Source organism: Neofelis nebulosa, chromosome 2, assembly GCF_028018385.1.
Source record: "Neofelis nebulosa isolate mNeoNeb1 chromosome 2, mNeoNeb1.pri, whole genome shotgun sequence".
NCBI classification, from domain to species: Eukaryota; Metazoa; Chordata; class Mammalia; order Carnivora; family Felidae; genus Neofelis; species Neofelis nebulosa.
This window is the reverse complement of record NC_080783.1, coordinates 65,648,617-65,672,077: the sequence shown is the minus strand read 5'-3', so window position 1 is coordinate 65,672,077 and position 23,461 is coordinate 65,648,617. Positions and strand designations below refer to the sequence as shown.

The 23,461-nt window shown below is 38.9% G+C and overlaps 1 protein-coding gene across 1 annotated transcript in view; it reads left to right on the top strand.

The window, feature by feature from the left end:
- Positions 1 to 21,147: 21,147 nt before the first annotated feature.
- LOC131490451 (transcription initiation factor TFIID subunit 4-like) overlaps positions 21,148 to 23,461 on the top strand; it is a 526,620-nt gene continuing 524,306 nt past the window's right edge. The window contains exons 1-3 of the mRNA XM_058692827.1: positions 21,148 to 21,228; positions 21,539 to 21,775; positions 21,890 to 22,437. Coding sequence (XP_058548810.1) covers positions 21,148 to 21,228; positions 21,539 to 21,775; positions 21,890 to 22,437 — 866 coding nt within the window. The remainder of the gene's footprint in view (positions 21,229 to 21,538; positions 21,776 to 21,889; positions 22,438 to 23,461) is intronic.

Here is a 23,461-nt window from a genome sequence, read left to right as displayed (position 1 = left end):
TAAAGAAAATTGAATTGAGTACCCATTGCTAACCCCTATCACTCTGGGGGGAAAATTAACAAAAATCTGGAAGTGTTAATCAGCAATTAAAGCCTAAATATAATTTAATTGTAAAAGTTGTTGAGCTCCATAGAAGGATAAAATCCCTTGTATGAGATCAAGCCCCACATGGGGTGCTGATCTGACAGTGTGGAGCCTGCTTGGGATTCTCTCTCTCTCCCTCTCTCTCTGCTCCTTTCCAGCTCATGCTCTCTGACTCTCTCAAAATAAGTAAATAAACATTTTTTTAAAAATCCAGCCCCTTCTAATGTGTTGGTCCTCCAAGCCTGGTGGATCCACTCCACAGGCAATGTAGAAATGTTGGCTGTGGGCACCCTACTTCATGATGCAGATGGACCCCAACCCTGACCTCATGGAGTCTAAAGTACAGAAAGCCTGTGGAAGGCCCAAGAGCCATTTATGCACTTTAGCCAAGGAGTTACAGGAAAAGTTTACATTTGCCAGATACAGAGGGAACAGGGAGGTACGTACTGGTTTTGCTCTGAGCTCTTTGCATGCAACGTGATTTGTGAGGTTGCCAGCATGTCCTTACGAAGCACAGGTTCTTTTCAGGAACAAAGGGAAGGTGTCCAGCTGTGCTTGGATCCATCCATCTCATTATCATTTTAACTTAACATTGTTTTTGATATACGATGATTTAAAACATTCAAAGACACAGTAATTGGTAATGACCACTACTGTGTCCACCCTGTAACTTACTGCATGTTTTATAAGATGGTGGCAGATGTTTATTTATTAATTATCATGATGTTCCTTTCATCCCCATTAAACCATTCCCTCTAGGAGAAAGACTGATTAAAGGATATTTCTGTTGAACACATCTTTCCATCATCTTTATTTGCCCATATAGAAATTTTATCAAACAAATTGATTAAAAGTGAATTTCAAATTAATTTACTATTTCCTGAACTCTATCCAACCTAAAATATTTATTGTTCAATAAAAATTTCAATGATTTAGTAACAGAGATGATATATAAGACACAATGCCATCAATATCTGAGAACAAATAATGAAAAAATGTATTAAATGCTATGCCCTAGTTCATTAATTGATTTCTTTTAAGTCTTAATTTCTACATTTCATACTCTAAGTTTCTATGTTTGTATGTGTGAATGTTAGTGTGTATGTGTTTAATAGTTAATGTTCAAATTATGAAAACACCAATATCAGCAATTTTCAATGCTGTTCAGTCTGTTTTTAGAAAGCCAACATGTTCAATTTTAATGCCATCAAAATCATCAACTCTGAATACATATTTGTCATAAGTTAATAACAACATTAGTTGGATAAATATTTATTATCAAATGGATAGCATTTATGTTATAAGTTGTAATGTTCATATTATGCATTTTATTCCTCTGAATTTTGTTAATACCTGCATTGATCTGTGGTTGTTGATATAGTGCTTATGAACAAATGCACATCCATTTACATAATTTCCTATAACCATTTACAGTTTCTCAAAATGTTTGCTAATCTCTTTTATTTCTTCATCTATACTATTCCTAGTAATTTTATACACGCCCAAGGCTTCAATTATCTTCATAATACCGAAGACTCCCAAATGTATATCTAGCTCTCCTCTGAAGCTAGAATCATACATACAACTACCTGATAGTTTCTCTTGGACATTTAAATGGTACCTTAAATCCAACACCTCCAAATCAGAGCATTACTCACTCCTCATTTCCAACCTCAAACTTGGCACTCTTCTAGCAATTCATATCTCAGACACCATTATCCATCCAGCTACTAAAACCAGAAAACTAAGAGTATATTTTATATCCTTATTTCTTTCACCCATTCCCAATTAAAATCTTTCCCCAAATCCTGTTGACCTTTACTACTTAAATATTTCTCTCATCTTTTGTTCCTTACACATATCACATTTACAATTGTACGTGTTTTTGTTATCTGATTGGTGCCCATGGCACTCTATCCCACATCACCCCCCATACTGACTGGAAGCTTTACAAAGACAGGCACTGGGTCTGATTTTACTCCCCATGTTTTCCCAATTCCCAGCAAGAAGTTTGACATATGGTAGGCATTTGGTAAATTTTGTTGAAAGAGCCAATCACCATATAAATCTAAAATTTGAGTCACTGTACATGGAGTAACATATAAAAATTGATAAGGGGGGCGCCTGGGTGGCTCAGTTGGTTAAGTGTCTGACTTCGGCTCAGGTCATGATCCCCTGCGTCGGGCTCTGTGCTGACAGCTCAGAGCCCGGAGCCTGTTTCAGATTCTGTGTCTCCCTCTCTCTCTGACCCTCCCCCATTCAAGCTCTGTCTCTCTCTGTCTCAAAAATAAATAAACGTTAAAAAAATAATAAATAAATATTGATAAGGATATCTTCTGGAGTGATTTTTGGATTATATGCAAAGTATCCACCACAGACCATGTTTATATAACATGTAAAAACAATACTTTCAAGAGACTGCAGTTGTGCTCCCAAATTGCATATCTAGATGCCAATGACACCCTTGGGTGTATGTCTAGAAAAATGGCTGAATGAATGGGTAGCTTTCATTATTACAAATAGGGTTCAGCAGATGTTACAGGAAAACATATTTATTAAAGATTGACAAAATTAATCCAGTACCTAAGGACAGACAAATTCATTCATATAAGTACACATGTACAAATACATAGACAAGAATCTCTATTGGCCTTAAAATGTACATTTTCTCAAACATTAGAAGTTAAACTTTTCTGCACAATAATTTGCGTAGGACGTTAAGGTTGGATAGTTAAAACCAAGATCACATGTTTAAGTATTGTGACCCAAAGACATAATAAAGAAGTCGCATACCCTTTCCTCCACCCAAGTAGTCTTTGTGAAAGTATTGTGATTGTGCTATCATGCATTTAATTTTTATTTTCTGGTTTATTTTTATGCTTTTTCATTTATCATTGTATATGATTATACTGTTTATACATATATGCATATATCTTCTACATATATGTACACTTACGTGTGTGCATACACATGTATATGTTCTAGAACCAAATGAAACATCCATTGCTTAATTAAGGTCCTACTCATGATTTGGCTGAAAAAAAATAAAATTTATTAATTTTTGCACATGAAACATAATTTCAGTATATTTAGAAATTTAACATATTGATCATTTTAACAAATTTAGATAATCTGTAGCGTTCATTGGCTTGGGAAGGTTTTTAACAAGAATTAACAACAACAAGAAAAAAAAGAGCTCTGGATTAGGCATTATTTAACCAGAAATTACAGATAAGCAGGGAACCAATTGCCATTAATTAGAGAATGGCTACACATGTCTGTACAAAAACAATATAAACTAATGGCAGGTAACGTTCATCTTTTGCTGTGTTCCAAGATCACCGCGAGGGTGAACACCGTGGCCCTTGATCTCATTTAACGGTCCCAAATACCCCATGGGTACAATATGAGATATGGTTTTATTATCCCAGGTGAAGAACCTGTGGATTAGGGAGTTAAGTTACTTGACTGAGTTTACCAAGTTACCCAGCTTTTAAGTACTGAGACAGGGACTGAAATTAGTCCTAACTGACCAAATAGCTCATTAGATATGGTTTTCCACATCTTTCTGGCTTCCCAACACTTCATTGTGTGTGTAAAAATATATACATGAAATGTTCACATATATACATATAAATATAAGTATGAGTAAGTAATCCACCTATGACTGTATTATACTGAAGATGCATAGTCATAATGTATACACACATATTTTTTCTGTGTGAGTATATGTGTATACATATACATATCTATGTGTATATGTATGTTTGCACACAGTCACACACACATGCTTGCATGTATATTATACCATGAGTACGACCAGGTACCTATGCCCATACATTCCAAAGACATTTATAATGCAAAGTAGGAAACAAAAAAATAAGATTATTTATTGAAAATGTCATCAACCGCAGGGAATGGAAGTGAAAGAAATACATCAATCCTCCTGCCTACCTTAAAGGCAAGCAGAAAGCAGAACTGCTCTTTTTAAATCAATGAAATTAACAAAAGCAATTGAATGTGGCAGAGAGGAGATGTCAGGTAGGAATCAGCACATGTGGGACCTGAATACTGTGAATAACTTAGAGAAAGACATCAATGCCTCTGCTGCTAGTGATTACCTCACTCTCCGTGTGGCTGTAAAACATGGCAGCACTTGTCCCGGTGCCAGAAAATGTCAGGACATTAAAGGTTCAGCCCTAGTTATGTGAAACAGGACAGAGAGTATTTGCCCTAAATACTAAGCCTTTTAATTTTCAAAGTTCTGAAATATTTAAGCTAGAAATACTTCCAACACTGGAAGATGTTTAAATGGCTACTTTATAAAGAATAAAGGAAGAGCATGTGCCTATTTTTTAATTCATAAGAAAAGTATTAAATCACTAGCATTTCAAAGAGCCCACTTTCAATTACCCATGAAGAGATTGCCTACAGAAAATATTAAATTCCAGGCTGGCATCTCCAACCTACCCAGACCACTGCCTTGCTTCCACCTTTACCTGTGTCCTCGGGGAATAAGAACGAACTTCAATATCAGCAGAAGTAAAACATAATGGCCACATTTACCGAATAATTTCCACTGATATTTTTATTCCAAGGCAGGAGGAAGAGAGTTGTAGCACAAATGGCATACGGATTTTGTCTGCTTCAACTTTCAATGGCAATCTTCGACAAGATCCAGCTGAAGACTCCCCCGGAAGGTCCTCCCTTTCATCCTTTCATCTCTCTCCTGCCCTCAGGGTATGCAGCCATTTATACCGCCCCTCCCGCCCCCCACCAGTTTTTCCAGCTTTTTTTCATTAGTTAAGGCATCCTGTTTCTGTCTTCCTTACATTAGCATAGGATGAGTACTCGATGAGTACTTGATAAATGAATGAATGAGTGAATGGCATAAGTTCCTGTAGGCAGCAAATGACAGCACTTGGCAGAAACATCTTCAGTCCCTCATCCCCAAACATAGCTAATAATAGAGGGTAAGGGGATAAGAAAAAAGGAAGGAAAAAACTTATAAAGAATGCCTACATTTTGCCAAAGTTCAGGTTTTTCAAAATAAAGATCTGTTAACATCCATTTGAGACATTTTAAAACAGATGAAATACCTCTTAGTATCATGATTTTGTAATCGAGGTAACTGATGTTCATTTGGCTTGACAACACATTTCTGAGATGTCATCATCTCTAGGCAAAGAATTTATGTCTTGAGGTTTAACTATTTTCCCAAGGTTACCCATTTAGAAAATGGCAGATTATAGTAAGTTGTGAGAGGCCATGGGGACACTGGCCAAAAATTAGTGTGCCTAAATTAATCTGGGAGATTTGAGAAGTAGAGATATATGGGGAGTAATAAGGGAGAAAATTATCCAAAGAAACATCTTAAAAGGATGTTTTGATTTTTGTGTTTGTTTCTGTTTTTGTTTTTTATTTTTTCATTTAAATGAAGGTGGTAATGAATAGATGCAGGAAAGTAAAGGGCATAGCAGCATAACTGGAGCTTCATCAATGAGGATAGGTAAACAGATTAGTTCAGATTCTAGCACTGAAACCTCAGAAGCAAAGAAAGTAGATGTAATGCATTGGTAGTAGTAACTCTAGGTGTAACAGATAACCCCTGAAATCTCAGTGGTTTAAGACAAGAAAATTTTAATTCTTGCTATATCATAATCCATAGTGGGTTGGTGAGGACTCTCCTCCATAAAGTCCTTCAAAAATGATGGTTCTGTCTTCCTCTGAGGCCCTGGAATCCCCTCAAATGATGGGCAGAGAGTGAGAAGAGAATGAGGTTCACCAGTGGGCCATACCTAGCAGTGAGGTACTTCACTTTTCCTATCTGTCATGGTCCAGAACTCAGTGGCATGGCCACACCTACCTGTAAGGAAGCCTGAGAAATAGAGCCAATTTCAGGCCCAGGAAGAAAATTAGAATATGCATGTAATTGAACCACTGCCACAATGGAAATCCAGACTTTCAGACACTTTCAGACCACCTGTTTTTCAGTACCTTTTTACTGAATATTATTCTTCAAAATTTATACTTGTATGGTTTAAGCTTTTCATTTAGAAATCCCCCATAGGTATTTTTATATGTGTTAATGAATCTAAGTTAAAGCAAACATGTAGACAATATCTGGGAGGTTCAGCAATTTGTTCAAGGATATCCCAAAAGGCCAGCAGCACTCACACTCAGGAGTTAGCATCAGGCAGAGACCAAGTAGGCAGGCACTTCACAGCACAGAACTTGAGGGTAAGAATGCAGGCTGGGAGGTTTCAATCAAACGTGAGTCCTTGGAAGACCTGAGAGTTCAAAGCAGCCCCCAACCATAGAAAGGGCAGAAAAATCTGCCCAGGTGGGAGACACGTGGTAGGAGAGAGTCTACAATAATGACTCAGCTCTGAGAACTTAGAACAAGCCAAGATAGCCCCAGTGAGAGCCCTGGGGATAAGACTGACTTGGTTACTATTCTGAGTCACTTGCAGGAGATTTGCAAGATGCCATGCTGGAGACTGGAGAATTGCTGCTAAACCTACAAGAATGCGGAAAGCAGAAAAATGGAGACAATAGAGAATGGTTGGCAAAGAGATAGCTCTAGCTCCAGATTCTGAGGGAAAGGGGGACAATTTCCAAAAGTCGATCATTAGCATTTTTAGATAAATGTGCTGGGCAAAAAGCCTTCTAAATCCAAACACAAATGGTTTGGCATTGGCAGTATCTACTGCTTTGCATTAGCTGTGACCTCTGCCTTTTTGCTGGAGTAGATTATGAGAAATTCCACATTTTTGGAGGCAGGCAATGTTGTATGACGCACCCATGGATCACACAACATGTTACCACAGTTACCACCAACTGGCTCTGTCCCTTCCTCCTTCAAGGATGGATACTCCTTGGCCATCTAAGACAACTGAATTTAGCCCTATAGTTTTCTCTGTATGTTTTGTGTGTTCCCCTGTATTTTTCTTGCAATTATTCAAATCTGGTGCCTCTATAAGCTTATAGATACAAAAATCTGGGAATACTTTGGCAGGTATGGCCTTTACCTTCCATGATGGGCTTCTTGTGTGTCAAAAGATGATTCATATTCTGTTCTTGTTAAGAGAACGAGAAAGCGGTCTCTTAGAGCCTGGGTGCATGGAGCAGAATATAGATAATGTTAACATATAAATGGATAAATTATTTTTTTCTTTCAAGTATTGAAATGCAATTATATTTATAGAGAAACCTGGCTTAGATGCCTAATCAGACACAGGTGTTTGCTAAAGCCTACTTGAATTCTAATTGTTGAAATACACCTTGAACATATTAACTAACAAGTTAATTCAATTCTGTTGGATATGAAATTACTAGCACCTACTCTGAGTAATAGATTGAAAGAATTTAGGGAACACAAAGGAACAAATTCTTCCTATTAAAGAGGAGTTGTTTATTTTTCCCCATCAAATAAACCAGTGACTTATGATGCACTAAATAGGATATATAATTAATAGACTCAGGTGTCACCTTATTATAGAGTTGACTTTTTCAAAGCTGATTTTAAAAATAAACTGTTGATCTGTCATACCAAATGAGCTTAGACTTTTGAAAAATGTGTTGCTCTGTATCTATAGGTGTAAAATGTGTTGTGTATAAACTTCTCTAAATGCTGCAACAAGTCTCCCATACTACACTTTTAAATGTTACTTAATTTCATCATTATTATGGACAATATACAGGAAATGCAAGTTTCTCTTTTTCTTCTTTCCCCAATATCAAAAATCTCAGAAGCTAAATTATTGTTGAACTTTTTTCCTTTCTTCTGGATTTCATCCTCCTGCCTCTTCAGGGATCTTGCTCCATCAATCATACTTCCTGTTTCCGAGGACTTCTATCTGTCCATTTTCCCATGTTCTGATCACTTCTATCTTAAAGGAAAACCACACTTTCTAATGATGCATCCTCCATTACCTACATTGTGTCTCCTCTTTTTCATAATGGAGTTTCCTGAAAGCGTATTTTTCTAGTTGCAGTTTTTCCCCCTTATTTTTCATACAGAGCTCTGCCAACTATAAACTGGAATCACGCGACTCTCACTAGTGACATCCTCATAATGGAGCCTAAAGACCACTTTCAATCTGTCTTTGATTCTTGAAGCTTCGATACTGCTCTGTTTCCAGGTCCTATCAGTTCTTTTCTTTGTCCTCCTGGCTCAATACCTGTATTTTCATACCCTTTATTGACCTTCCTGGATGGGGTGATGTTTTTCATTCTTCCCTTGACATTTGGAACCTTGGTGCCTTTCCTGGTATTTGGCTTTACCTCCTCTTTAATGTTGGAGATCTTTCCTTCATGCAGGGTTCACTGACTTCGTCCCCCATCTGTGGACCCTGAAATTCTTCCCAAAGCTGGTTATTTCAAAGTAGCACTGAAATAGCCTGGATCAATTCACTTCATTTTGCTGCAGTATCTGACACTGTTTACTATACCCCCTTGAAGCCATCTTTGACCTTAGCTTTGCTGATACACATCTCTCCTGGTTCTCTTGAACTCTCTAGTGGTTCATTCTCTGCCTTTTCCATGTGCAGCTTCACGTCTGTCTCCGGAATTTAGACTTTTCTTTTTAGCCCTCTTGCCTTCTGTCATTATACATTCTGCATGTTCACCTTGTGTGGATAATCCCAGCGCTATGTCCCTAGCTCTAGAGGCTGGACCTTCCTCTTGAGCTCTGGCTCCTTGTTTTTAATTGTTTGCTCTTCCACAGAGACATAAAATACAGCAGGTTGAAGTTCTCCACAAGCATTCCCCTTTTGTGTATGTTTGTATATCCACCTATTGTAATATGTTAATTGAGTGGGATGGCCTCAGACTGAATTCAACAAACTCGTGATCATCTTTAATTTCCTTCTCTATTTCTTTATCTCTATGTCTTCTCTCTCTCTCTCTCTCTCTCTCTGTTCTCCTTTTGCTGTCTCTGGGACTCTGGGTTAACTCATATCTCGTATGTGTCTCTTAAGATCAATTCAAGCATCATATCATTTTGAAAGCATTCTTCTCACCACCTTGACTGACTAAGGTGCTTGTCCTCTACACTTCTTATTGCCTTCATGCATGGAAATACGGCAAATTGTCAAATATCTTGAAGCTGGGGAAATGTGTCTTTATCATGTCTGTATTCTCAATTATAAGAATATAAGCAGGTAAAAGCTAGACCAGAGGCACTGACTTGGGATTCATCTACACAAAATGGATATGGATATGGATGAAATTGCCTAAGCAGAATATATAAGGACTGATGAATTGAAAATATCAGGATTGTGCATGAGCATGAAAATATGTTTAGTTTTCAAAATAAATGATTGAATTTTGTACATAGTACCTATGAGCCCAGGATTTAAGATGCTTGATGCTAACAAATTAATAAACAGCCAAAACCAAATAAAACAGAAGCATGAAAATAAATGCTCAACAAGTAACATAAGTCAAAAAGAATAAGTACAACCCAAGGGCTTTCTGAGATTTCTGCTCTGTTTTCACTCTAACAAAATAAGAAACAATATTTGGGGGAAATATTTAGATACAAGAAGAGGAGAGTTAGATAAGATATTGGAGAGGGGGAATAATGACAGGAATATGATGTTGATTATGAAAATTGGAATAGGATAATCAGATAAAGAATAACTGTGCTGAGGTAAAGGTGCCCAAGGCATGTGGGACCAGGATTAAGACAAGAGTAATCAAATTTCCAAACAATACAGGAAATACGATATTGCTTGTGGCATGTTTCCCTTTCATTTTTATGTGTAGACCATGAATGTTATGAAGTTGTATTAGTTTTCCATTGCTGTTCTAACAAATAACCACAAGCTTAGTGGCTTATAACAACACAAATTTATAATTTTACATTGCTAGAGGTCAGAAGTCCTTAGATGGAGATATTCACAGGACAGAGTGGCACTACTGACACTAGGATAGAATCTCCTTTCTTGCCTTTTCCAGCTTCTAGAAGCCTCATACAATCTTTGACTCATGTGTGTCAGCATAGTAACAATACAAGATAATTACACCGTCTCAATATCTTACATGTGCAAAGTCCTATTACCCATGCAACATAGTTAGGGGGGCTGAGGATAATGTGTTTGTCTTTGGGGAGGACATTATTCTGGCCAACTCAGATAGTCAAAAGGCAATAAAAGGTAGCTAAATGCCTGAATTTCATTCATTCATTAACATTTGAGAGTCTATTTTTCATTAAAATAATCCCTTACATTAAGAGCTTCATGTTTTTTAAGGCATTTTCACATTCATAATCATACCTGAGCCTTCATAACCCTGTGAAAGATAGGGGAGCTATTATATTCATTTTATAGATAAGTGTATGCATGTGTTCATAAGAGTTTAGTGGGTTGCCCCAAGACACACAGCTAGTGAATACCACTTGCTTTTTTTTCTAACTATAAACCTAGTGTTCTTTCCACTACTCTGTAAGTTTTCCTTGTGAATAAAAAAAATAAATACGGAAAAATTCCTGGATTCACCAGACATTTTATATTTGACACACAAAAAATAAATAAAAGGTAATTTAGATGTTGATCCATCGTTCCCTTTTTCCTAAGTATATTCCTCATTTTGAATGAAACTGCATAAGTTGAACGCATTTCTGCTCCTTCCAAATTTTGGATTTAGGACTGAAGCACAGAGTGACCTAGGCACAGGAAATAGCCACTGGTGTAGACTTGGTACTCTGCTTGTCTCTCTCCTATAGGTCTAAAAATGCACAAAAAGGGGTAGCAAACACAAATGCCCATGAAATCAAGCAGGACTTCTATATATGATCAGGATTGATTTCAGAATGGAAGCTCAGTCATAAGTAGTAACTGACACTCACCTTCCATGACAAGGGAAGAAAGGGAGCCTGTAGCAGACTGGAGTGTTCCTCATTTATCAGAAGGGGCAACTTCTTCTCAGTATAAGACTACTATTGTTTTGGAGAATGTGGACACAGTATTGACAGAGTCCTCTTTAAAAAAACAGATAAGCCAGAAATTTGAATTTTTATATTAAATCTCCCAAATATTGGGGTTAGCATTTTAAATTGTTTTAAAACACTGAATGACCAGAGAAAACATGTATGAAAACCAGAGAAGGTCCACAGTGGGTTTCTAGCTTGACTTCTAGCCTGAGGATATTGATAGTACTAGACTTATCTGCTCAAAAAGTGTTTGGAAATGAAAGAATGAGAAGGTGCTTAGTGCTCATCAGGAGACACAGAAAATGGAATATTGTACAGATTGCCTTTTGTGCTTTTGAAAAACTGGTATCTGCTCCTTCATATCTCCTTTTCTAAATTTTATTGATGGAAACGCCAATGGTAGTATTCATAATGATTTCAAAACAAAACAAATACAAGAAAAAGGATGTAGGTGCAGCAATAAGGCAATATTTTTTCTTGATAGTTTTCTAAAAAAGCACTCATAAAAAATGGCAGAATTACCAAAAAAGGTTTTGGTCTTAACGATGTGCTGAACAATTCTGAAACTTCAAATCCTTCACTAGAGTAGCTGTGTATTCTAATGTTCCAACCCAAACATCCGCATCATTTTTAAGAGATAAGAGCAACATAAAAGAGAAATCAAATGAATTCTATACACTAAGCTAAGAGGACATTTAGAACTGAGTGAGGATCCTCCCTGCCAGAACTGCTGGGCAGTCCAGGCGGATCAGAGCAGGGAGGCACCCAGCAGCTCAGGTGCCAAGGAAAACGTGGATGACCTTGGCAACAGCCATTTGCTGCTATGCAGCAAAAGCAAGCTAGAAGCCTCGTAAGAATTTACTTGGTAGATAAGCGACAATGGCTTCAGGTGGCAAGAACTGGCAACTTGTAGGAAGAGGACCATTTCCTGGTTTGTAATTTTTGAAGCTGTAGACAGAAATGAGCGAGGTGTGCAGTACTTCCAGCTGTGGAAGCTAACTTTGAGTGTGTTGGTCTTGGTGAGCAAGGTGTTCAAGGTGCCATACTTCAGTAACAGTGGGGTTGGCAGAAGTCTCCACAACCCAGAATTTTGAATAGTAGATATTGTATAAATCAAGAAATGCTTCACACAAGATTTAGAATTGTATAATGGTGCCCATCCCCCCCATTTTGATATAATTAAAATAACTTTCTTTAAAAAGTCAATGCAATTTCATAATCGAGAGATAATATTTGCTATTTCCAGGTGTAGAGTTATATAACTTTCATCTCAGGATTCATCATCCCCCCTAAATGATTTCTTTTTAGTTTCATACACTAAGGTTTGCTCTTTCTGCTATAAAGTTCTATGAGTTTTTATAGAGAACAAACCGATGGTTGCCAGAGGGGAGATGGGTGGGAGGATGGGTTAAATAGGTGATGAGGATAGAAGTGCACTTGTTGTGATGAGCACCAGGTGTTGTATGGAAGTGTCGAATCACTCTATTGTACACCTGAAACTAATATTATATTTCATGTTAACTAACTGGAATTTAATAAAAACTTTAAAAAAGTTTTATGAGTTTAAAAGCATTTTGCCACACATCCACCATTGTACTGTTAAAAAAATAGTTTTACCAACCTAAAAAGTTCCCTGTACTTCACCTATTCTGCACCCCTCACCTTGAACCTCCAGCAACCCCTTACCTATCTGCTTAATATCTCTATCATTTGTTCTTTTCTCAAATATCATACAAACGGAATAACACAGTATGTAACCTTGGCAGACTGACTTCTTTCACTTGGCACTATGTATTTAAGATTCATCCATGTCTTTGTTTATCTTGATAGCTCAAATATTTTTACTTTTCCTCACTGAATAATATTCCATTATATGGATTACTACAGTCTGCTTATTCACTTACCAATTGAAGGCCCTCTTGGTTGCTTTCAATTTTCGTGATTATAAATAAAGTTACTACCAACATTTGTATGTGGGCATACACATTTTGTGTGAGCATGACTTTTCAAATCAGTTGGGTAGATTCCTAGGAGCCTGTTGATGGTGTGGTTTACCATACCACCTAACAAAGCATAGCAATGTTTACCCTTGTAAGAAACTTGCCAAACTGTCTTCCAAAGTGGTTGAATCATTCCATGTTCCCACCAGGAATGAATGAGAACCATGTTCTTACCAGCTATTTTTGGATTTTAGCCATTGTAATATACGGGCTTTCACAAAGCCTACAGTAAAGTGTTCTTCATTGCTATGGACTAGTGTCTTTGCAGTATCTCCCATTATTCTCATTTCTAAGAAGGTAGTTTTTAAGTGTGCCATTGTTCACTGGATTTGGGGGTGGTAGATAACTAGTTGATGAGAACATGCAGCACACATATATCTTGGTTTTGAGGCAGATGCACTATCTGGTTGGGAATTAGTTTATCTTCCCGACCATAGTGAGGGTTGAGTAAAACTAAAGAAGGGAAACCTGTGGGAGAAACTGATGAGCTGTATACTAAAAGCATTTCTTTTTCCTCTGGGTGCCCAGTTGGACTGCCATTCCCAGACTCTCTTGCAATTGGTGTGGCAATGTCATTGAGTTTTGGCCAATGTCAATGGAAATGACACATGATACACCTGAATAGCCTTTCTTGTCTCATATTCCATCTTTCATCTGTATGTTGATTCCCAGAATCATACATGGCTTTTGAAAATTCTGTGTTAAAGATGAAAGACACTGAATGACTTTCTGGAGCAAATCCCTTTGTTTCTCTGCTTCCCTAAACCAACAGGACAAGAATGAGTGAGAAATAAATTTCTGTTATAGTAAGCCATTGATATATTGGAATTTATCTGTTGCAGTATAGCTACCCTAACAAATACCTTACTGAAGACTTCCCATAGTAAAAAAAAGAAAGAAATTGAAATGGTTCCTGAAATTCCTTGCAATGAGGTAACATATCTGCTTTAGTAGGAAAAGTATGAGCAAAAACTGTAGGACTAGGTCAGTCTTTTAAAGAATGGATGGAAGTTGAGGCAAGTCAACCACCTCAATTTTGTGATAATTTTATGATAATGCTGCTTTGTTGGGGATTTAATTAATAATAATGATAATTATCTATATAACTAATAAATATTGAGCCATTATTTTCCAGATACTAAACTAAACACTTAGAGTCTATTATCCCATGTAAATTTCAAAGTCCCTCTAAAAACTAGATATTACTATTATCTCTTTTACACAAGTGAGGAAACTAAGGCACAGAGATATAAGTAACTTGCCTAGGTCACACATCTCATAAGAGTAGACCTGGAATTTCAACTCACTGTTAAAAAATAGTTGTTGTGTCCCTAAAATCCCCATTCTTAATTACTTCATTCTATTTCTTAGAAAGTAAAACACTGTAGACTTCCCTGCCATTACCCATTTGACATAAATTAAAACATGTGTGGAATGGTTGAGGTTTTGTGGTTGAGTTTTCCAAAAGGATCCAAACCATCCTTTTGTTAAACACACCTTCCATTGATCACCCAAACTAGTACATGTCTCGTAGTACTACTATTACTTAATGTCCAGAAAACCCCATAAAATCTCTTACTTGCGTTTATGTCTTTATATACTAGCCACTCCTTTCCAGTGAATATAGACATACAGATGAATGACTTTGTGGCTACTTTTCATTAGTTTCTCATTAAAAGTCAAACAAAAAAAGATACATGCACATATTTTGGTCTTTCTTTTCTTCTTTTAGCTGATCTAAAACTGTGCTTCATGCAATTATCCTATTACTCTTGAGAAAATCATGATGTGCTTCCCCCAGAAGTTAAAGCCCAACCAAGAGGATCTATGGTCTAGTGCCAATACCAGCTGTTGGAAATTATCTTCCAGCTCAGATTCGATCTGTTGCTTTTAGATTACAGGGTCTCCTGTTTAATTCTCAGAAATAACATTTTTTTTCAAAGACTAAAAAGACACTAATTCGTTACATTACAGTACTTGATTTAATGTTCTGTTAAGGGATTTCCAAGTTGTTACAACTGCTTGAAACTTTATGTAACATCTAATAGGTTGTCCTGTTACAATATCTTGGTATACTTGACCAGAGGATGTAACCCTGTGGTGCTGTTAGAGAGGATTAAGATTGCATGTGGTTTAGCACTGGATTTATTCAAGGAGATTTATACTACAGACTTAAAAATCACAGGTCAGTGGCTTTATGAGATTTGCCCACCCAGAAGGCAGTGGGGGAGATAGTTAAATACAAGCAAAATAAAATATGTTGTCATCTTTCTTATATATATTAACATTAATTCTTATTTAACATTTCTAGAGTACCTAAAGGCTGATAGAGGTGTTACAAATGTATCATGTTGGGAATCTGACTTATCTTACCCTGTACAGCCATGTTTTGCAATGTCCTTGTTATAAATATTTATAATTAATGTCTCAATTAGAAAGTCCTTGATAATAATGAGAATTGCTTCTCTAAGAATGAAGTCCTCAAGTCAAGTACTGTATATGTCTAACTGGTGAGTATAATGAAGGGAAAAATGAATATAGGGCATACACATAAAATCTCAATCAAAGTACTGAAGGATACAAAAATAGAAGCCACTATTATTATAAGTTTTTTAAATTAAATGGATTTTTTATTCATAGACACTCACATAAACTGTTAGCAATTCACATTTTGGGGGTGAGACAAATTGTCTATAGAAGAATAGAGCTATAAGTATTTTAGAAAGGACTGTGACATAAAAATCTAGACTATAAGATTTCTAATATTCTAGTTTATGTAAACTAATTTTAAGAAAATTTTGAAATGTGAAACCGGAGTTCTACTTATGATTAAATTAATGCTAATAAGGAAATTAGGGTTTTCAATCATTAAAATTTACTTCCACTTTCTCTAATCACATGTAGAAGTCCTTTCTGCTAGAAGCTAAAGGCAAATGGGTAGGACTGAGTCCACATGGAAAGGAACTTACATTCTGTGGCGTTAAGCTCATAAACACATGCTCTCAACCCCTTGATTCATATTAAAGCTCCAAAAATTCTTGACATAGCAAGGGCAAAAAGTATTTTCTTGGGTATTTTTATATAAGGCTTTTGACACTGAAATGGGGAAGTCTATTATATTTTTTCCTGTGAATGTAAAAGTGTTCCATTGTGCTCACTGGTCTCAGTGTAATCAACATGCAATAAAACAGAAGTAGCAATGGCTTGCATGCTTCACTTACCAACTAAACAACACAGCCCACCTGCCCCAGAATCGCCAGGTAAGCCAGTATACTAGCAGATTGCAAAGAAAATATTGAAATATGCTTGTGACTTAGTGTTGTAGGCAGACATTCAGAGGAGTGGATTTAAAGTATCAATCGTGTTATGAGATATTATCCCACTGTTAAACACACACCAAAGGTTACTGAATATAAAGTATGCATGCAGCCAACTTCCGTAGTCATGAAACATGGAGAGAGAGAAAAAAAAAGGATAGCTAAAGGAAAAACACTTTCTCTTTATCTTGCACTATAGGTACAAAGACTAAGGCAGGCTTTCAGAACAAAGAATCATTTTTTAAGAAAGAAAAAAAAGCTTTACAAACTTAATTTCTCGAAAGTAATTATCAAGCTGCATGGTAGCATAAAGTCCTATTGATCCAAATTTCTCTTTCTGTATGAACTTCACAGACTTGCATGACTTGGCATCAGTAAAAGCTAATGATGATTCATGCTATTAGCTTCAGCAGCCACAGTCCCTAGGAACTGGGCTTTGACCTTTTATTAACACTTTCCTCCCAGCCAGATAGGAACCTTCTCCAGACACACTTCCTAATCACCTTAAAACACCTGGAGAATTTTAGTTAAAAGCCTGACTGGGTGAGGGGTCTGGATGCTAAGGGAAAATGGAAATTCAGTGTAAGGAGAGGACACATTCTATTGTGTAATCTGACCAGAAGCCCTGGGAACCCTGGAAAATAAAATTACATGTTAAACTTAAAAATAGTCACAGTTATGAGAAGGATGTTAAACGTTACCAGTGGGTTTTAGCTGTTAGCAGCAACCCCCACCCGCTTCTCCCCCCAAAATCCCCATGCAACATTTATACACTTTTTTTCTTTTTTTAACGTTTATTTTTGAGACAGAGAGAGACAGAGCATGAACGGGGGAGGGTCAGAGACAGAGGGAGACACAGAATCTGAAACAGGCTCCAGGCTCTGAGCTGTCAGCACAGAGCCCGAGGCGGGGCTCGAACTCACAGACTGTGAGATCATGACCTGAGCTGAAGTCGGGCGCTTAACCGACTGAGCCACCCAGGTACCCCCATTTTTTTTTCTTGAGCAAATATTTATTCAGCTCCTAGCACTATGCTAGACATCTAAACAGCATTTTGTTGTGGTAATGTAGAAGTAATTAATTTTTTAAATTAATTTTTTTAGTGTCCTCTGCTTTAAGTGGATTCTGAAAGAAGCATTGATTAATGAAACCATGGAGAACTGCCACACAAATGACTTGAAAACTCTACTCCTCTCCTTATTTTTCCCAGCTCCTACTGCTCCTACCACACAGCCCCCACGTACTTACACACACGCACATGTTTCCTTTCCATTTTTCTACTGCACAATGGACCAATATAATATACAGCTGCTCTTTAGTGATTAACAGGGAAAAAAGAAACTCTTTATTAAAAGAGGTTGGATTCTCTTATTCAAGCAAATAGCGTACTTCAACATCATAAAAATTGAAAAAGATGGAATCTATAGGGTATTTAAATAAATATCTTTTCTTCAATTTTGATAATGGCTTGATTTCTACAACATACATACTCATTAAAGGATTGCATATCTGCAGATGATTTGTTTTAGTAATAATAATAATAATTTAAGACTTTGCCCACTGCAGTTCTTTATGTAGCCTTCTGTATAAATCGACTCTACTTCTATTTCAAAATACTGAACTTAAAATAGCATAACTTTTTCCTAAAATATAAAAATACACCCACTGGACTACTCTTTCTGTGTGGAGCCAATGGTTTTCATCCTAATGCCCCTATCATAACTGTCTTTTCAAAAGAAACCAGGATCTCAATTAATCCATGATCTCTTGTCAATACTTATAGTTAAGTTGATATAATTCAACTTTCAGTCTTTTAACAAACTTATCTTTCCTTGGATTCTACAATACAAATTACTTTTTATTGTCTTCCTGGATTTCAGATTAAATTTTGCCACCATCCCTCCCCCCCCACCCCCCAAAATCCTTACTTTCTCTTAATTACTAATGGTCTCCTAGGCTTGTTGATCTGTCTACATTTTATCCTTGAATATCTTTTACATTCTCTCAGTTTCAGTGACACCCTCTCTATCGACATCTCCCAAATCTCAGGAGAAAGGTATCATATGGTTGGAAAAGTATTGGGTTAGGAATCTGAACATTTGTTTGGTTTGGAGTCTTTGTTCCCTATAAAATTTTGATGAATGACCTTATTCTATTTATGTGTGTGTGTGTGTGTGTGTGTGTGTGTGTGTGTGTGTGTGTGAGAGAGAGAGAGAGAGAGAGAGAGAGAGAGAGAGAAAACTGGTCCTAGTATAAAGTATATTTATATTTTTAAAAACTGTACTAGTTGTGATGAACTAAATAGAATCCAATCCATTCTGGGGTTTTTGAATCTTGATTTTGTTTTAGTCTTTTAACACAAAATATTTAAATAGTCATCTTTTAACATAAGTATGGGCAATATCCATTGCTATAGATGGTTTAGAATTTTAAATATGAAAAGAGACTTTATGTGGTTTAAAAGTTCTCTAATTGATTATATTATTTGGGGAAATAGCTTTATCCCAGGCTCAGTTGACATCCAATATTAAATGATGGGTCGTCCTTCATTTAAATTAAGGTACCAGCCTTTAAACTTGCACATTTCAACCATATTGGAAGTGGCATAGTGAAGGAACCATGGGAAAAACATTCCTCTTGGACAACATCAACAAATAAATGAATGTACCTGATAGTCAATTTATCACAAAATTGGTAAAATAACCTTTTTGGAACTTAATATGTTTCTCTGTAGAAATAGGTATCACATATCCATGATGAATAGGCCATCGTGAGAATTAAAGTAAGCTCCATTGGAGAGAGGGTAATTACATCATTAAAGTTCAGTGCTCTACCTTTTGGGAAGGGCTTTTCTGAAGCAAGCCACATTGTGGCTTGAAGTTTCAATTATAAATCAATCCTCACATCTGGGAAAGGCAGCTATACATTTGATTTTGTTGTTAATCTCTATTCTACAGATATGGAATTCTGTGAAAGTTTCAGTGACCGACCTGCAATCACCTAGTCATAACCAGATCTGAAACTAGGCCGATTTCTTTCCTTTTCATCCAGTTTTCTGCCTGCTAGATTTAGCTTTTGTCAGAACTACTCCAATGAAGTATTCAGTTTCTATTTTTTGATATAGATTTTTGCATGAATTAATATGAAATTATTTTATGTATATAAAGAATAGGTAAGTGGTTATTGATTTACGGAGTGCCCAAATTTCTTCCTCCACTAACAAGATAAGTGAGTTCTCTCACTGCATGAGGAGAAAAACAGACATATATAAGTAGGCAAAAAAAAAAAAAAGTAAATATAATTTATTTAATTCAACATAATTAGATAATAAAATGGTCATATAATTAAATAACATTAGACTTTCTATCCAACACATCTCCTGAAATTCATAGGAATGCATAAACCATCATCAGCAGGGATTCTTTTAGCTACTTTAAATTTTTTTCTTAATTTTTCTTCTGTATAGATTTGAAATATTTCATGTTTTCCACTGTTAGTAAATTGTTAAGTGTGCAGGTTTGTTTTGCTGAGAGCTGCTTATTCATCGCACTATATTCATAGCAATGAATATTGCTATTATTCATAGCATTATGAGATAGTACCTTTATGTCTGTATGCATGTTACTGATTTTAACTTTTTTGCTTCTGTAATATAGTCATTTGATGATCTTAATCACTAAAGAATATGGAATGCAGGGCCTGTATATTTTTAGGATTAACACTGCACAATACCAGATAACATGAAAAAATAATATACTTGAAAAATAGTATAGGTGTCAGGGTACAGAGAAGTGGCTACAAAAGTTATGCAAATATTTGTATATGCACATCTCAGGGTTTCTAAGTAGCACACAATGTTCTAAAGTTTGGTAACATCTTAATATTTAATATTCTTTGGTCAAGACTAGTCTTTTGATTGAACATAATTCTAAACTCACCTTCTATCAGAGATATTTCTTAACTGCCATTACAATTTTCTAATTTTAATATTTCAGTTTTAATATTTCTGCATTTTGCAAATACCAACTCTCTTTTCCACATGAAGTTTGAACAAAACATTTATTTTTTTTTTTTTCTTTTTCTTCCAGACTTCAACTCCATTGTGTTATTGACTACCTCGTGTGGTTGATGGGGGTGTTGAGTTTTAGTTACACAATAATAATAACAAAAATAAATGATAACAAATAATTATTTAAAAAAAACTAAACAATAACAACTAAAAACATTCTCTAGATTAAAAACTCACTGTGATGTAGTACATATTTCTTGGTTTAGCCTAAAAAATAAACATCAATACCTGTTTTAGCACAGTTGGTTCCTTAAGAAGAAATGGTCTAGCTCCCAGATTAGACTGGCTTAATGACTGAAGGTGGAGCGGGGCGGGGGGGAAGGCGCACAAGAAAACTGGGAAAAATAGTTCTGATATGCATACATTTTCAGTATACTAAAAGATGGCAATACATACCTCTGCAATCAAATTTTCCTTCTCATAAAAATTTAGGCAGGGTTTATTTTGGGAATCACAGGATGCATGGAGTTATCTTAAAAGGAAGGTAAATGAAGAAAGGAGTGATTATTGCAAAAAAATCACTTAAAATATAATTAGAAACAACAGCAGCGTAGCTAATACATACTGAGTCCAACTATTTGTCAGACAGTCATGTAGCTGATTCATGCACTTGGTTTTTGACCTTCATGACAACCTTGTAAGAGAGGAGTAAGAAAAGTTCACTTGAGGAAAGACCCACACCTATTCAAGTCTTCATGTAGAACTTCCTTTTTTGTTTTGTTTTGGTTTTTTTACTGCAACATGGACGATTCCGATGTATTTGCACAGAAGGGACTTAAACACTCCACAAAGAAAGACCACCACAGTTTTTGTGAAAGAGTGGTGAGAAAAAAGATTTTGCCACGTCCGTTTTCTTTTTCTTGCCTTGCTAAACCTAAATGACATCATTTATCTGGTGTTTGTGTCACTCACACACATACATATTGTATCATTCGTGTGTGATTCTCCAAAGAAAAAGAAAAAAAAAAAAAGGCAAACCAGCTAGGTTGCCTTTTTAAACTCTTTTTTGCATTGCTTCTCCAGGTGTTTTGTTGAATGGTGGGAAGGTGGGAGAGTTTATTTGGAGGGAAGATCGGGAAGGTCCACTCTACCTACAACTTTGAGAACATTTCTCCCTGCGCCTCTTGTATAGCTCAGGCACACTTCTGGGCTGATTACTATTTGGAGCGGTTCGGAGGCTCACGAGTACCACTCTCCTGCTACCAAAGCTGCCAAAGGGAGAAGGACGGGGGCGCTGTCTGGTGACTGTTCGCGTGATTCCTTCAAGGCGGCGACCACCTCCAGGGATCCGTTCTCCCGCAACGCGGGGCGTACTTGGGTCCCACGACCGCTACACGGGGCTGCCAAGACGCTGTACGTCCGGGCCGAGGCTCTGGGGACAGAGTCACCCCGGGGCGCCCTTTGCGGCCAAATCACGGGCTCCCGGCAGTCCGAAAACGCCCCAGGCCCACCTGGGCGGGCCCGGCCGTCTCGCAGCACCTAGGGCTCCCAAGCCAGGAGTCCCCCACCCCGCGCCGCTCGCGCGCCTCCCCCATCCCAAACCCCAGCAGCGACGCCGCCGCTCCCGGAAACAAGCCTGCTGAGCAAAGGCGGAGGAAAACCTTGGGCCTTCCGCTCTGATTGGTCTCCCCCCGCCGCGCGGGGCGAGGCAGCGATTGGCTGCCGGGCGTTGTCAGTCGCCGAGGCCAGAGCCTTCGCCGGGGAAGCGCAGCCGGGCTTGGGTGCTCCGGCTGCCGCCGCGGCTGCTCGAGCTGGTGCAGCTGGGCGAGCTCGTGCGGGCGCCGCCGCCGCCGCCGCCGCCTCCGCTGCTGCCCACCCCGCCGCGCCGCCGGCGCTGCCGGTCCTGCAGGCGGCCGCCGGGGAGGGGCGGCCGAGAGAACAGAGCACGAGGAGGCGGAGGCGGCGGAGAAGTGATGCTGGCACCGGGGATCCGGGCAGCGGCAGCGGAGCAGCAGCATCTCCGGGACCTCGGCTGCAGCGTCCCTGTGGCCCGCGGGCCAGCCAAGCGGCGGGAGACCTCGCGCCCCTCGGGTAAGATCCGGCACGGCGGCGCCCGCGCGTCCCCGGGACCGCCGGTGTTGTCTTTGGGGCTTGCGAGGCTCGTGGTGCCCGGGGCATCCTGGCAAGGGTGTTTGGGACCCGGACAGCGAGTCCGGACGCACGGCTAGGCTGAAGCCCGCGCCGGTGCCACTCCTGTTCGTGCGTTCTCCCCTCGGCGCGGACACACTTTGATAGCGCGGGGATGGCATTGTGTGTGTCCATACGTGTGTGGGCGCGCGCCTTGGGGCACTTGGCAGGGAGCGCGGTGGGTGTCCCCTGACGTGAACCCGCGTCCTTCAGGGAATGAGGCTGGGATGGAGTGAATAGGTTTGCCTCCCTGCTCAGCGGGAGGGAGAGCACGCGGAACGCACGGGGAAGTCCACGATGGCTCGCAAAGAGCCGGGCAAATTGAACTTTACTGCCTTAATGAAAAGAGGGAGCTGTGTTCCGGCGCGCCAGGGGACAAGGCGCATTCACCGAGGCTCCCCAAAGTCCCACTTTGCGCCGGGGACTTCAAAAGGGCCCGGAGGGGAGGGGAAAGTAACCCTGAGTCCGCCTCGCTCAAGAAAAGGACCAAAGAAAAGGGGGGATGCAACTAGGCTTGGGGAGTGGCGGCTTTTTGTCTGGCGCTCCTTGTGGGAAGCTCGCTACACTTTTCGGGAGCGCAGATTTGGGGGTGGAGAGAGTCCCGCTTTGAGGGGCCGTCAGAGGCTGCTTCTGGCCGGCGCCGGCTTGGGGCACGGGTGTCCGCGACCCCGCTGCGCCGCCGGAGCGGGGCGGGGCGGGGCTCGAATGCGCGTCCAGGTGGAGCCATTGCCTCCCGGGGCTGCCTTGGCCCGGCTACCTTCCGGGGTCGGGACCCGGCGGCCTGCAGCACCCGGGGCAGCTGCGGACTGCGGGCGGCTCGGTTCTCCGAGAAAGTTCCGGCCGGCTGCGATTTGGGCAACCCGACCTAGAGCACGTTGACCACGAAGTGTAACTAGGTTTACGTACCCAGCTTCCTCCAGTGCCGACG